Consider the following 15058-nt stretch of genomic DNA (forward strand, 5'->3'; position numbering starts at 1 on the left):
GGAGATGGGATGGGGATGGCATGGAGATGGCATGGAGATGGGATGGGGATGGCATGGAGATGGGATGGGGATGGGATGGGGATGGGGATGGGATGAGATGAGGATGGAGATGGGATGGGGATGGGGATGGGGATGGGGATGAGGGTGGAGACGGTATGGGGATGGGATGGGCATGGGATGGGGATGAAGGGGGAGCCCCGTTCCCGACGGGGCAGCCCCAAAGCAGCGGCCTCGGTCCCTGCCCGCAGGCTCCGATGACTCCGGGTGCGGGATCCCCGCGGCCGGGACGGAGCCGCCGCTGCCCGGCTCCGAGCCCCGCGGCTCCGCGGCCGCACCGGGGACCCCGCGGCTCCTCCCGCTGCTCGCCCTGGGGCTGCTCGGGGCGCTCTGAAGGGGCGGGACCGGCGCTGCTCCTCCTTCCCCTCCCTCCGGTGCCCCCGTCCCGGTGCTCCCATCCCGGTGCTCCCTTCCCGATGCTCCCTTCCCGGCGCGGTCCCGGTCCCGGAGTAATAAAGGTGTCGGTGCCGGTGCAGGATGTGGTGCTGGACCCAACCCCCGCCGTGTCCTAGATTCCGGTGTCCTGGTCCCAGTCCTGGTCCTCAATCCCGGCTCCTGTTCCCAATCCCAGTCTCCCGTCCTGCTTTCCAGCCCAGTTCCTGATCCCAGTCATCTTCCCGATTCCATTCCTGCTTCCCAGTCCTGGTGCCCATTCACGGTCCTGTTCCTGACCCTGGTTCCCGATGCCGACCTTGGTCCTGGTTTCATTCCCATTCCCGGTTGTCATCCCACTCCCGATTCTATTTCTGCTTCCCAGGGCTGGTCCTGGTTGTGATCCCATTCCCGTTCCCAGTCCCCGTTGTGATCCCATTCCCGTTCCCAGTCCCCGTTGTGATCCCATTCGTGATGTCAGTCCCAGTCCCAGTTGTGATTCCGTTCCTCATGCTGGTCCCGTCCCCAGTCCTAGTTGTGATCCCAATCCCACTTTCAATCCCATTCCTATTCCCAGTTTTGATCCCATTCCTGCTCCCATTCCCCATCCCATTCCCGATCCCCATCCCAGTTGTGATCCCATTCCCGGTCCCAGTTGTGATCCCATTCACGATCCCATTCCCAGTCCCCATTCCTGCTCCTGCTCCAATTCCCGCTCCCATTCCTGCTCCCATTCCTAGTCCCCATTCCTGAACCCGATCCCATTCCTGCTTCCATTCCCGCTTCCATTCCCACTCCCATTCCCTATCCCATTCCCAGCTGTGTTCCCATTCCTGCTCCCATTCCCAGTCCCATTCCCACTCCCATTCCAGCTCCCATTTCTGCTCCCATTCCCAGTCCCCATTCCCCATCCCATTCCCAGCTGTACTCCCATTCCCGATCCCATTCCCGATCCCATTTCCAGTCCCCATTCCTGATCCCGATCCCATTCCCACTCCCATTCCCAGCCCCCATTCCCAACCCCATTCCCAGCTCTGCTCCCATTCCCGATCCCATTCCCAGTCCCCATTCCCTTTCCCATTCCCGGTCCCCATTCCCGGTCCCCATTCCCGACCCCATTCCCGGTCCCCATTCCCAGTCCCCATTCCCGACCCCATTCCCAGTCCCCAGTCCCTTTCTCATTCCCTCTCCCATTCCCAGTCCCCATTCCCTCTCCCATTCCCTTTCCCATTCCCAGTCCCCATTCCCAGTCCCCATTCCCGACCCCATTCCCTCTCCCATTCCCAGTCCCCATTCCCGACCCCATTCCCTCTCCCATTCCCAGTCCCCATTCCCTCTCCCATTCCCTTTCCCATTCCCAGTCCCCATTCCCAGTCCCCATTCCCGACCCCATTCCCTCTCCCATTCCCAGTCCCCATTCCCGACCCCATTCCCTCTCCCATTCCCAGTCCCCATTCCCTCTCCCATTCCCTTTCCCATTCCCAGTCCCCATTCCCAGTCCCCATTCCCAGTCCCCATTCCCGACCCCATTTCCTCTCCCATTCCCAGTCCTCATTCCCGCTCCCGCTCCCATTCCGCCTCCCTCAGTCCTCCCGCGGCCGCCAGCCGGCAGGGGTCGCTGTGCGCGGTGTCGGCGGCGCTGGTGTCGGCGGTGGGCGTGTCCCGCGCTGGGGGGCGTGTCCTGCGCGCGGCGGCTCAAGATGGCCGCGGTGTCGGTGTTCGCCGGCGTGCGGCTGCTCACGATCGGGGACGCCAATGGCGAGCTCCAGCGGCACCAGGAGCAGCAGCCGCTGCGCCTCGAGGTCCGCACCGGGCCCGACAGCGCCGCCCTCGCGCTCCACGGCCGTGAGTGGGGCCGGGGGGCCGGGGCCCCTGCGTGGGGCCTGCGGGGGGGGGGGAGCGGGGGGCTGCGGGGGTCAATGGGAGCTGGGGGGGGGATGTGTGGGTCTGTGAGGGGGGCTGCAGGGGGTCTGGGGGGGTGTGGGTCTGTGAGGGGGGCTGCAGGGGGTCTGGGGGGGTGTGGGTCTGTGAGGGGGGCTGCAGGGGGTCTGGGGGGGTGTGGGTCTGTGAGGGGGGCTGCAGGGGGTCTGGGGGTCTATGGGGGGTGTGGGTCTGTGAGGGGGGCTGCAGGGGGTCTGGGGGTCTATGGGGGGTGTGGGTCTGTGAGGGGGGCTGCAGGGGGTCTGTGGGTCTGTGGGGGGTGTGGGTCTGTGAGGGGGGCTGCAGAGGGTCTGTGGGTCTATGGGGGGTGTGGGTCTGTGAGGGGGGCTGCAGGGGGTCTGGGGGTCTATGGGGGGTGTGGGTCTGTGAGGGGGGCTGCAGGGGGTCTGGGGGTCTATGGGGGGTGTGGGTCTGTGAGGGGGGCTGCAGGGGGTCTGTGGGTCTATGGGGGGTGTGGGTCTGTGAGGGGGGCTGTAGGGGTTCTGGGGGTCTATGGGGGGTGTGGGTCTGTGAGGGGGGCTGTAGGGTGTCTATGGGGGTGTGGGGGTCTGTGAGGGGGGTGGGGGTGTATGGGGGGGTGTGGGTCTGTGAGGGGGGCTGTAGGGGGTCTGTGGGGGTCTGTGGGTCTATGGGGGGTGTGGGTCTGTGAGGGGGGCTGTCGGGGGTCTGGGGGTCTATGGGGGGTGTGTGGGGTCTATGGGTATCTGGGGGTCTATGGGGGGTGTGGGTCTGTGAGGGGGGTTGTAGGGGGTCTGTGGGGGTGTGGGGGCCTGTAAGGGGGGGTGGGGGTGTATGAGGGGGTGTGAGTCTGTGAGGGGGGCTGTAGGGGGGCTGTGGGGGTCTGTGGGTCTGTGGGGGGTGTGGGTCTGTGAGGGGGGCTGTAGGGGGTCTGGGGGTCTGTGGGGGTCTGTGGGTCTATGGGCGGGTGTGGGTCTTTGTGGGGTCTGTGGGGGGATTTGTGGGGTTCTATGGGGGTCTGGGGGTCTATGGGTGGGTGTGGGTCTGTGGGGGTCTTTGTGGGTTCTGTGGGGTTCTATGGGGGTCTGGGGGTATATGCAGGGCCTATGGGGGGGTGGGTCTGTGGCAGGGTTCTGTGGGTCTATGGCAGGGTCTGTGGCAGGGTTCTGAGGGTCTATGGGGAGGTCTACGGGGGTCTATGGGAGGCCTATGCTTGGGTGGGTCTATTGGGAATCTATGGGAGGTCTGTGTGGGGTCTATGTGGGACTCATGGGGGTCTGGGGGTCTATGGGAAGCCTATGGGGGGGTGTGGGTCTATGAGGGGGTCTATGGGAAGCCTATGGTGGGGGTGTGGGTCTATGAGGGGGTCTATGGGGGCTCTGTGTGGGGCTATAGGGGTCTGGGGGCTCTATGTGGGGTCTTGTGGGGCCTATGGAGGTCTGTGTGTGGCTGTAGGGGTTTGGGGGGTCTATGGGAGGCCTATGGGGCTGTGTGGGTCTCTGAGGGGGCCTGTGGGGGGGGCTGTGGGGGGCTGTGTGGGGCTATAGGCGTCTGGGGGTCTATGGGAGGCCTGTGGGGGGGGTGTGGGTCTATGGGGGGGGCTGGGGGAGGCTTATGGGGGGGTACAGGTCTATGGGAGGGTCTATGAGGGGGTCAGTGTGGGGCCTGTGGTGGGGGTGTGGGTCTGTCGGGGGTCTGTGGGGTTATGTGGGGCTCTGTGTGGCTATGAGGGGTCAGAGAGGGTCTGTTATGGGTCTGTGTGTGCCTATGGGTCGTCTGTGGGGGTCTGTGTCTATGGGGGTCTATGTGTGCCTATAGGAGAGTCTATTGGGGGGCCCATGCGTGCCTATGGGGGGTCTGTGATTATGGGGGTCTATGGGGGGGTTCGTGTGTGCCTATGGGGGGTTCTGTGCATGTCCATTGGGGTCTATGGGGGTCTGTGTGTGTCTGGGGGGGGCCTGGGGGGGGCCCGTCTGTGTCTATGTGAGTCCATGTGTGCCTGTGGGGGTCTGTGTGTGTCTATGGGGGGATCCATGGGGATCTGTGTGTGTTTATGGGGGGAGGGCTATGGGGGTCCATGTGTGCCTATGGGGGGGTCTGTGCGTATCTATGGGGGTCTCCATATGTGTCTATGGAGGTTGATGAGGGTCTGTGTCTGTCTGTGGTGAGGGGGTCTATGGGGGTTTGTGTGGGTCCATGTATGCCAATGGGGGGTCTCAGTGTGTCTATGGGGGGGTTCTATGTGGGTCCATATGTGTCTATGGGGATTGATGAAGGTCTGTGTGGGTCTGTGGGGGGGTCTATGTGGATCCATATGGGTCGATGGGGGTCTGTGTGTGCCTATGGGGGGGGTCTGTGTGTATCTATGGGGGATTCCATATGGGGATCTATGGGGATCCCTGTGTGTCTATAGGGGGGCCTATGGGGGGGTCCCTGTGTGCCTATGGGGCCTCTGGGGCTGCCCCTTCCCGCCGGCTCCTGCGGGAGCTTCCTTCCCGGCCGCCCCTTTCCCGATCCCGGCTCCCCCCGTGCATCCGGTGCCTTTGTGCCGGAGCCGGTGCCGGCGCTGCCTTTGTGTGCCCGGCGCTGCCACAAAGGGGCCCCGGCTTCGCCTTCCCGGCTCCGTGGCTTTGACTTTGCCGCCGCTCCTGGCCCCACAAGTGGATGTGTGGGGCGCTATGGGGAGGGGGGCTGACCCTGGTGTGTCCCCCCCACCCCAGCTGAGGACGTCTGCGTGTTCAAGTGCTCCGTGTCCCGCGAGACCGAGTGCAGCCGCGTGGGGAAGCAGTCGTTCATCGTCACCCTGGGCTGCAACAGCGTCCTGCTCCAGTTCGCCACCCCCGCCGGTGAGCGCCGGGCTCTGGGATGCAGGGTCTGGGATGCAGGATGCGGCTGTGGGATGCGGGATGCAGCACCAGGATGCCAGATGTGGCACCGGGATGCGGGATGCGGGATGCGGCGCCGGGATGCGGGATATGGTACTGGGATGCAGGATGTGGTACTGGGATGCGGGATGTGGTACTAGGATGCGGGATGTGGCACTGGGATGTGGAACTGGGATGCAGGATGCAGCACTGGGATGCAACGTGGCACTGGGATGTGGGATGTGGGATGCAGCACTGGGACACAGCACCGGGGTTCAGGATGCGGTTTGAGCCCCCCCTTTCCCACCTCCTTCCGTTGCTCCCAGATTTCTGCTCCTTCTACAACATCCTGAAGAACTGCCGCGGGCACAACACCGAGCGCTCCGTGTTCAGCGAGCGCACCGAGGAGTCCTCGGCCGTGCAGTACTTCCAGGTGGGGCCCGGCGGGGCTGGGGCTGAGTGCGGGGCTGAGCACAGAGCCCGTGCTGAGTGTGGGGCTGAGCGCAGTGCCGGTGCTGAGAGCAATGCCGGTGCTGAGCGCAGTGCCGGTGCTGAGAGCAATGCCGGTGCTGAGAGCAATGCCGGTGCTGAGCGCAGTGCCGGTGCTGATCACAGTGCTGAGCGTGTTGCCGAGCGCGGTGCCGCTGCTGAGCCCGGTGCTGAGCTGCGCTCCGCTCCGTGCCCGCAGTTCTATGGGTACCTGTCGCAGCAGCAGAACATGATGCAGGATTACGTGCGGACGGGCACCTACCAGCGCGCCATCCTGCAGAACCACAGCGACTTCAAGGACAAGGTCCGGGGGGGCCGGGACCCGGGCAGGATGAGGCCCCCTCCGCTGGGCTTTCCGGCCTCGGGGTCCTGCTTTCCCTTGCCCTTTGCTGGGACTTTGAGAGCCCCCCGATAGCCCAAGTGCCCCAGTGCTCTTGGGAATGGGATTGGGAAGCGGGAATGGGATCAGGATTGGGAGCCATGATTGGGAACAGGACCATGAATGGGCAGAACTGGGAATGGGACCACAGCCGGTGCTGGGAATAGAAGCAGGACCAGCCCTGGGAACCATGATCAGGAATGGAGTTGGGAATGGGATCACAACTGGGACTGGGAATGGAACCAGGATTGGGAACAGGACCGTGAATGGGCACCAGGTCTGGGACTGGAAATGGGGTCGGGAAGACGACTCCGATCAGGGACTGGGGTGGAAAGCAGGGTGGGAGACTGGGACTGGGCTGGGGATGGAGGGACCAGGCTTGGGACCATGACACTGGGATCGGGAAGCAGGATCAGGAACTAGGATCAAGGGCACACGGTGGGGAGGGGGTGGGGGTGTCCAGCACCACATCCTGGTTGGCACCGACACCTTTATTGCACTGGGACCGGAGCTGCACTGGGAAGGGAGCACCGGGATGGGGGCACAGGGGTGGTTGCACCGGGATGGGAGCCCCAGGATGCAGATGAGGGAGCCGGCGCTTCCCCCTCTCCCCCCAGATCGTGCTGGACGTGGGCTGTGGCTCCGGGATCCTCTCCTTCTTCGCAGCGCAAGCTGGTGCCAGGAAGATCTACGCGGTGGAAGCCAGCACCATGGCCCAGCACGCCGAGGTGGGCACCGCCGGCACCACCGGCACTGCCCCTGGGGGTCCTCAGTGCTACCCCCCCCCATTTCCATTGCTCCCCATTGCAGGTGCTGGTGAAGAGCAACAACCTGACGGAGCGCATCGTGGTGATCCCCGGCAAGGTGGAGGAGGTGGCGCTGCCGGAGCAGGTGGACGTCATCATCTCGGAGCCCATGGGCTACATGCTCTTCAACGAGCGCATGCTCGAGAGCTACCTCCACGCCAAAGAAGTACCTGAAGCCCAGCGGTGAGTCCGCGGCACCGGCGCCCGGCACCGGCTCTGCCGAATCCCCCCCTCCACTATCCTCCCCTTTGCCCCCCCAGGGAACATGTTCCCCACCATCGGCGACGTCCACTTGGCCCCGTTCACCGACGAGCAGCTCTACATGGAGCAGTTCACCAAAGCCAACTTCTGGTGAGTGCCGAGGGGGGGGGGTCCAGCCCCATCCCAACCCTTCCTTGGACCCCCCCTTCCCTTCCCCATTGATCCTATTGCTGTGTGTCTCCCACCCCCCATGGCAGGTACCAACCCTCCTTCCACGGCGTGGACCTCTCGGCGCTGCGCGGTGCCGCCGTGGATGAGTATTTCCGGCAGCCCGTGGTGGTGAGTGCGCCCCAAAACCCCATTGGGTCCTGGGGGGGGGGGGGGGGGGGGCCTGCCCATTGATCCCCCTCCCCCCTTTGTGCCATTCCCCCCCCAGGACACCTTCGATATCCGCATTTTAATGGCCAAATCGGTCAAATACACCGTGAACTTCCTGGAGGCGAAGGAGGGTGACTTGCACAGGTTGGTGGTAACGGGGGCGGGCACCCCAAAGCCTTTTGGGGGCCCCCCCCATGACCTCCCCTCCCCCTTGTGCCTCACAGGATAGAAATCCCCTTCAAGTTCCACATGCTGCACTCGGGGCTGGTCCACGGCCTCGCCTTTTGGTTCGACGTCGCCTTCATCGGCTCCATGTATGTGCAGGGGGGGCTCAGGGGGTCCTTCTTCCTCCTCTTCCTCCTCCTCATCTTCCTCATCTTCCTCTTCCTCCCTTCCCCCCCCCCATAGCATGACCGTGTGGCTCTCGACGGCCCCCACCGAGCCGCTGACCCATTGGTACCAGGTCCGGTGCCTCTTCCAGTCGCCGCTGTTTGCCAAAGCTGGGGACACACTCTCAGGGACGTGTCTGCTCATCGCCAACAGAGGTGGGGCGCGGGGGGACCCCCTGTCACATCCCCATCCCACCACGTCCTGTCCCGATCCTGTCCGCATCCCACTGCATCCCATCCGCATCCCAATGCATCCTATCCCCATCCCATGCCACTGCATCCCATCCCCATCCCATCCCCATCCCACTGGCATCCCATCCCCATCCCACTGCATCCCATCCCCATCCCACTGCATCCCATCCCATCCCCATCCCATCTCCATCCCCCTTCCATCCCCATCCCCCCCATCCCACTCCTGTATCCTTACCCCAGCCGCTGTCCCGTTTGGTTGTGCCACGGTCCCTGGGCACCGGGCGCTGGCACCAGGAATAGCTCAGGGTAGGCTGGGGGGGGGCTGATCCAGTTTGGGCCTGGGGGGGGCCCAGTTCTGGAGCTGTATTTATAGCCCCTGATGCAGGCAATGAGCACCCCGGTGCCAGAGCGTGCCAGAGCCATTTCCCCCCCCCCCCCCCCCCCAGTGCTTTGGAGGGGGGGGGTTGGGGGGGTTCCTCCCACCCCTGGGGCTCTCACCCCTTGTGCCCCCCCAGACAGAGCTACGACATCAGCATTGTGGCCCAGGTTGACCAAACCGGCTCCAAGTCCAGCAACCTCCTGGACCTGAAAAACCCCTTCTTCAGGTGGGGGGGGGCACCAAAGGGGGGGCGGGGGGTTGTCCAGGAGCCCCCCCATCGCTCACTTCTGCCCCCCCCATGTGCAGGTACACGGGCACGACGCCGTCGCCCCCCCCCGGCTCCCACTACACGTCCCCATCAGAGAACATGTGGAGCACGGGCAGCACCTACAACATGAGCACGGGCATGGCTGTGGCCGGTGGGTGCTGGGGGGATGACACACCTTGATGGGGGGGTTAAACCCCACTTTGGGGTCTGACCCCTCCCCATTGCATGCACAGGGATGCCAGCAGCCTACGACCTGAGCAGTGTCATCGCCGGCGGCTCCAACGTCGGCCACAACAACCTCATCCCCTTAGGTGGGGGTTTGGGGGGGGGCTATGGGTGGGGGGAGGCAGCACCCCCATATCCACCCTAAACTCACCCCAAATCCATCCCCCTCTTCGCCCCCCCCCCTTCCGCAGCCAACACCGGCATCGTCAACCACACTCACTCCAGGATGGGCTCCATCATGAGCACCGGCATCGTTCAAGGTATGGCCCCCCCCAGACACCCCAAAACCCTCCTCAAACACCCCAAAATCTTTTCTGAACACCCCAAAGCCCACCTCAAACACGCCAAAATCCTCCCCAAACAGCCCACCCCCCCAAACCCTCATTAAACACCCCAAAACAGCCCCAAACCTCCCAATGTCAGACACCCCAAAACGGCCCCAAACATCCCCAGACCCTCTTCAAACACCCCAAAACCCACCTCAAACACCCCAAAACAGCCCCCACCTCCCCCTTAACCCCCTTTTAACCCCCCCCCGGTTCCCGCAGGCTCCTCCACGGCGCAAGGGGGCGCTGTCTCCAGCGCGCATTACCCGCTCAACAGCCAGTTCACCATGGGCGGCCCCGCCATCTCCATGGCGTCGCCCATGTCCATCACCACCAACACCATGCACTACGGCAGCTGAGGCTGCGCGGCCGGAACCAAAACCGGGGGGGGGGGGACGGGGGGAACACCCCAAAACACCCCCTCCCCCTCCCTCCCCCCCTTATCCCGGAGCTTTCGGCGCTCATTTTTGGGGTATTTTGGGGGTTTTTTATTAACGAACGGCCAGGACCGGGACCTGGGAATGAGGGGAGGAGGGGGAGGAAAGAGAGGGGGGTGGGGGTGTCCCCCCTCCGCCCCTCCCCCCTCTCCCCGGGTCAAGGCCTGAATGTACCAAGCGCTCCCGGTTCGGGGGGGCGGGGGGGCACCGGAAGGTTCCAGCTGTACCCCCCCTTATGGGGGCTGTGGGGACCCCTCCACCCCAGTGCCATGGGGGGAGGGGGGCAGCTCCTCGCTGTGGCTCCAGTGCTGAATAAACGGGGGGGTTTGCAAGCGCCGAGCCCCAATGGTGTCCGATGGACCCCCCCCCAGCGCCCTGCGATGGTTCCGCCCGGTCCGTCCCTCTTAGTTCCTCCCTGCCCCCCTTCTCCCCGCGGTGGTTCCGTCCGGTCCGTGCCCGGCTCCGTCCCGCCGGGGTCGCTTCCGGTCATGGCGGCGGCAGCGGTCGGGGCCGGCCGCGGGCTCTGGGCGTGGATGGCGAGAACCCGGCTCGGTGAGGGGGGGCCATGGGGGGGGGGCACTTGGGGGGCAGCGCAGGCACTTATGGGGCTGGGGGGGGGAATACCTCGGGGCTTCATGGGGGGAACGGGGCCTTTGGGTTCACTTGGGGGGCAGTCGGGCTCTGTGGGTTCACTTGGAGGGCAGGAGGTCTCTATGGGTTCGCTTGGGGGTCATCCAGAATCTATGGGTTCACTTAGGGGGCAGGGGGGCTCTATGGGTTCACTTAGGGGGCAGCTGGGCTGTGTGTTCACTTGGGGGGCAGAGGGGCCCTGGGGATTCACTTGGGGGGGAGGGGAGCTCTGTGGGTTCACTTGGGGGGAGGGAAGCAGGACCCTTGGCTTCACTTGGGGGATAACTGTGTCCCCTGCGTTTACTTGGGGGGCAGTTGGCATCCCTGGGCTCACTGATGGGGCAGCAGGACCCAGGACCCATGGGGTGGGTTCAGTTAGGAGCCACTTATGGGGCAGCCCGGTCCTGCCTCCCCTCATGCACCTGCCCCACGCTGCGCAGGGCGCTGGTGCCAGGCGCTGGTGCAGGACTACGCCACGGCGCTGCGGGAGACGGCTCAGAGCGCTCGGCAGCGCCCGCTGGCCTTGGCGGTGACGGCGGCGGCGCTGAGCGGGGCGGCCGCGTGCGGCTCCTCGGTGCCCAGCGCCGAGTCCTTCGAGGCGGCCGTGGTGGAGGCCGCGGGGTCACTGCTGGTGCTGAGCCCCGGTACCCGCAGCCCCGGTGCCGAACGCCACGTGCAGCGCCTGCTGCGGCGCCGCGAGGCCGGGCGCCTGCGCTACCGCCACCTCGTGCTGCTCGCCGTGGTCTACGAGGCCCCGTGCAGCGCCAGCGCCCAGCTCTACGCCAGCCGGTGCCGGTACCTGCAGCCGCTGTGGCGCCAGGCCCCCGCCCGTCTGCTGGACGTGGGCTTCTGTGGGCGCTGGTGGCTGCTGCGGCACCGGCTCCGCGACTACGATGTCAACGAGGACGAGTTCCGGGCGCTGCCGCCGCACCTGCGCTGCCTCGAGCCGCGGCAGCTCCGCTCCGAGCACACCGAGCGGCTCTTCCTGCAGAAGTACGAGCCCGCCGTGCTGGGCGATGGCATCGCCGGGGAGGAGGAGGAGGCCTGAGGGGGCCTAAGGACCTGGAGAGCACCGAGTCCAACCATGGCTACCATGGACCCACGGCACTGCTTGGGTTGGGATCCATCCAACCCAGCTGTTCCAGCACCACCGAGGCCACTGCAGACCCACGGCACTGAATGGGTTGGGATCCATCCAGCTCAACCATTCTAGTACCACAGAGATCACCATAGTCCCGTGGTACTGCATGGGTTGGGATCCATCCAACCCAGCCGTTCCCAGCACCACGGAAGCCATTGCAGACCCACGGCACTGAATGGTTTGGTATCCATCCAGCCCAACTGTTCCCAGCACCACCACGACACTGCTTGGGTTGGAATTTATCCAGCCCAACCAGTCCCAGCACCACCGAGATCACCGTAGCCCCATGGCACTGAATAGGTTGGGATACATCCAATTCAACTGTTCCGAGCACCATCACGGCACTGCTTGGGTTGGGATACATCCAGCCCAATCATTCCCAGCACCACTGAGGCCATCGCAGCCCCATGGCACTGCTTGGGTTGGGATCCATCCAATCGAACCATTCCCAGCACCATCAAGACCACTGCAGACCCATGGCACTGAATGGGTTGGGACCCATCCATCCCAGCACTGCTGACCCATGGGTTGGGAGCGCTTCCAGGGTTGGTGGCTCTGGCAGTGCCCCAGTTCCGATGGTGCCCGCTCAGTGTGGATGAGCTCATCCCCATCTCCAGCTGAAGCCCCCGTTATCCCTTGGGTTATCCTTTTCTGTTATCCCTCGGGAGCAGCCCCCTCCTCCTGCCCTGTCACGGCCCCCATTGCCCAGCACGGAGCAATCCCTGCCCTGGGCCCGCAGCCGAATCCCCTTGGATTCCATCCGTGCCAGTGAATGAAACTCTCGGTGGCTCTGGTCCAGTGTCCAGTGTCTCTTGCTCCCCATTTCCCTTTATTCCCCCTCTATTGCCCTCTATTCCAACCTATTTCCCCCCATTTCCCTTCATTCCCTTCCATTTCCCCCTATTTCCCTTTATTCCCCCTCTATTTCCCCCTATTTGCCTTCATTCCCTCCCATTTCTCCCTATTTCCCTTTATTCCCCCTCTATTTCCCCTATTCCAACCTATTTCCCCCATTTGCCTTCATTCCCTCCCATTTCCCTCTATTTCTCTTTGTTTCCCCCTATTTTCCTGCATTTCTTATTTTCTCTCCATTTCCCTTTATTCCACCCTATTTCACTTCATTTCCCCCATTTTTCTGTATTTTATATTTCCCATTATTTCCCCCATCTCTATTTTCCCTTTATTTTTTGCTCTATTTCCCATTATTTCCCCATCTCTATTTTCCCTTTTTTTTTGCTCTATTTCCCATTATTTCCCCCATCTCTATTTCCCCTTTATTTTTTGCTCTATTTCCCATTATTTCCCCATCTCTATTTTCCTTTATTTTTGCTCTATTTCCCATTATTTCCCCCATCTCTATTTCCCCTTTATTTTTTGCTCTATTTCCCATTATTTCCCCCATCTCTATTTTCCCTTTATTTTTTGCTCTATTTCCCATTATTTCCCCATTCTATTTTCCTTTATTTTTGCTCTATTTCCCATTATTTCCCCCATCTCTATTTCCCCTTTATTTTTTGCTCTATTTCCCATTATTTCCCCCATCTCTATTTTCCCTTTATTTTTTGCTCTATTTCCCATTATTTCCCCATCTCTATTTTCCCTTTATTTTTGCTCTATTTCCCATTATTTCCCCCATCTCTATTTCCCCTTTATTTTTTGCTCTATTTCCCATTATTTCCCCCATCTCTATTTTCCCTTTATTTTTTGCTCTATTTCCCCATTATTTCCCCCATCTCTATTTTCCCTTTATTTTTTGCTCTATTTCCCATTATTTCCCCCATCTCTATTTCCCCTTTATTTTTTTGCTCTATTTCCCATTATTTCCCCCATCTCTATTTTCCCTTTATTTTTTGCTCTATTTCCCATTATTTCCCCATCTCTATTTTCCCTTTATTTTTGCTCTATTTCCCATTATTTCCCCCATCTCTATTTCCCCTTTATTTTTTGCTCTATTTCCCATTATTTCCCCCATCTCTATTTTCCCTTTATTTTTTGCTCTATTTCCCATTATTTCCCCATCTCTATTTTCCCTTTATTTTTGCTCTATTTCCCATTATTTCCCCCATCTCTATTTCCCCTTTATTTTTTGCTCTATTTCCCATTATTTCCCCCATCTCTATTTTCCCTTTATTTTTTGCTCTATTTCCCATTATTTCCCCATCTCTATTTTCCCTTTGTTTTTGCTCTATTTCCCATTATTTCCCCCATCTCTATTTCCCCTTTATTTTTTGCTCTATTTCCCATTATTTCCCCCATCTCTATTTTCCCTTTATTTTTTGCTCTATTTCCCATTATTTCCCCATCTCTATTTTCCCTTTATTTTTGCTCTATTTCCCATTATTTCCCCCATCTCTATTTCCCCTTTATTTTTTGCTCTATTTCCCATTATTTCCCCCATCTCTATTTCCCCTTTATTTTTTGCTCTATTTCCCATTATTTCCCCCATCTCTATTTTCCCTTTATTTTTTGCTCTATTTCCCATTATTTCCCCCATCTCTATTTTCCCTTTATTTTTTTGCTCTATTTCCCATTATTTCCCCCATCTCTATTTTCCCTTTATTTCCCATTATTCCCCTTCACTTCCCCCATTTTTCTCTATTTTCCCTCTATTTTCTCTCTATATCCCATTACTTCCCCCATGTTTCCCCATTTCTCTCTATTTTTCCCATTATTTCCCGTTTTCCCTTCATTACCCCCCTATTTCCCCCGTTCCCTCTGCCCCTCCCTCCGCCGCAGTGCCGCTCTCACTGCGCACGCGCGGAACGGGGAAAGGCGGTGGGGGGGGCGTGCTTGAGCGGGGAGGGGGGAATCGCGCGAGCGCGCCTCCCATTGGCAGCCGCGAGCGGAGTGGGCGGGGCCTCAGGCCTCCTCTCCCCTCCTCCTATTGGCTCCCGCTGCCCCGCCAATGGGTGAAGGGAGGGGGGGCGTGCCCTCCACTGCAGTGAGGGTTTGGAGGGAGTTCCTATCCCGTGCTCTCATTGGCCCGCGCTGTTGGAGCGGCGGTGGGTGGAGCGCTGCTATTGGGAGGGAGGGGAGGGAGGGGCGGGACGAGCAGCGAGCAGCGCCGCGCACGCGCGCTGGGCGGGCTGCGGCGGGCGCGCGCTCCCTCAGGCGGCTCCGGCGGCTCCGCCGGGTCCTTTGTTCCCCCCCCCCCCCCCCCCCCCTCCGGTCCCGCTCCCGAGGCTCCGCTCCCGGTCCCGGTCCCGGTCCCGGCCGAGCCGAGGCCGCCTCCCTCCCCCCCCGTCTGCGATGGGAGCTGCGAGCGGTGAGCGCTGGGGGGGGGGAGGGGGGAGGCCTCCGCGCGTCCCCGTCGGTCTCTGCCGCCATCCTCGACCCCCCCGATCCCTCCCCATCCCCCCCATTCATGTCTACGGGGGGGGGAGGGGGAGCAGAGACACCGATTTCCCCCCCCCCCAGCCCATTCCCCCCCTTTCCTTGTGCCCCCCCCTCCCCCCATCCGGGGCTCTCTTTGTCCTCTACCCCCCCCGAGTTGGTTCTGGGGGGGTCCCTGGGGCTCAGCATCCTCTGCCCCCCCCATCCCTTCACCCCCCCATCCCATCACCCCCCCTCAGAATGAATGGATTTGTCCCCCTCTCCTTTCTTGTGTGGATGCTCCATAAGGATCC

The 15058-nt window shown here is 61.6% G+C and overlaps 2 protein-coding genes across 2 annotated transcripts; both read left to right on the plus strand.

Moving 5' to 3' along the window:
* Positions 1-2104: 2104 nt before the first annotated feature.
* Positions 2105-9590, plus strand: CARM1 (coactivator associated arginine methyltransferase 1). The gene is given in 17 exon segments (XM_061443867.1): positions 2105-2274; positions 5049-5174; positions 5519-5625; positions 5881-5985; positions 6678-6788; positions 6871-7026; positions 7028-7049; positions 7127-7217; positions 7325-7406; positions 7504-7589; positions 7670-7759; positions 7854-7989; positions 8540-8631; positions 8712-8824; positions 8907-8984; positions 9090-9158; positions 9447-9590. Coding segments are annotated over 17 exon segments (1746 nt in total). The 5' UTR covers positions 2105-2129; the 3' UTR covers positions 9584-9590.
* A 515-nt stretch (positions 9591-10105) lies between these two features.
* On the plus strand, positions 10106-11339 carry TIMM29 (translocase of inner mitochondrial membrane 29). Its single transcript, XM_061443872.1, has 2 exons — positions 10106-10213; positions 10732-11339. Exons 1-2 carry the CDS (start codon positions 10150-10152, stop codon positions 11337-11339), a joined length of 672 nt encoding a protein of 223 aa, XP_061299856.1. The 5' UTR covers positions 10106-10149.
* The last annotated feature ends 3719 nt before the right edge of the window (positions 11340-15058 follow it).

This window comes from Pezoporus flaviventris, unplaced genomic scaffold (assembly GCF_033815535.1).
Source record: "Pezoporus flaviventris isolate CSIRO_AGI_PZ_B2104156 unplaced genomic scaffold, CSIRO_AGI_Pfla_v1 ptg000554l, whole genome shotgun sequence".
NCBI lineage: Eukaryota > Metazoa > Chordata > Aves > Psittaciformes > Psittacidae > Pezoporus > Pezoporus flaviventris.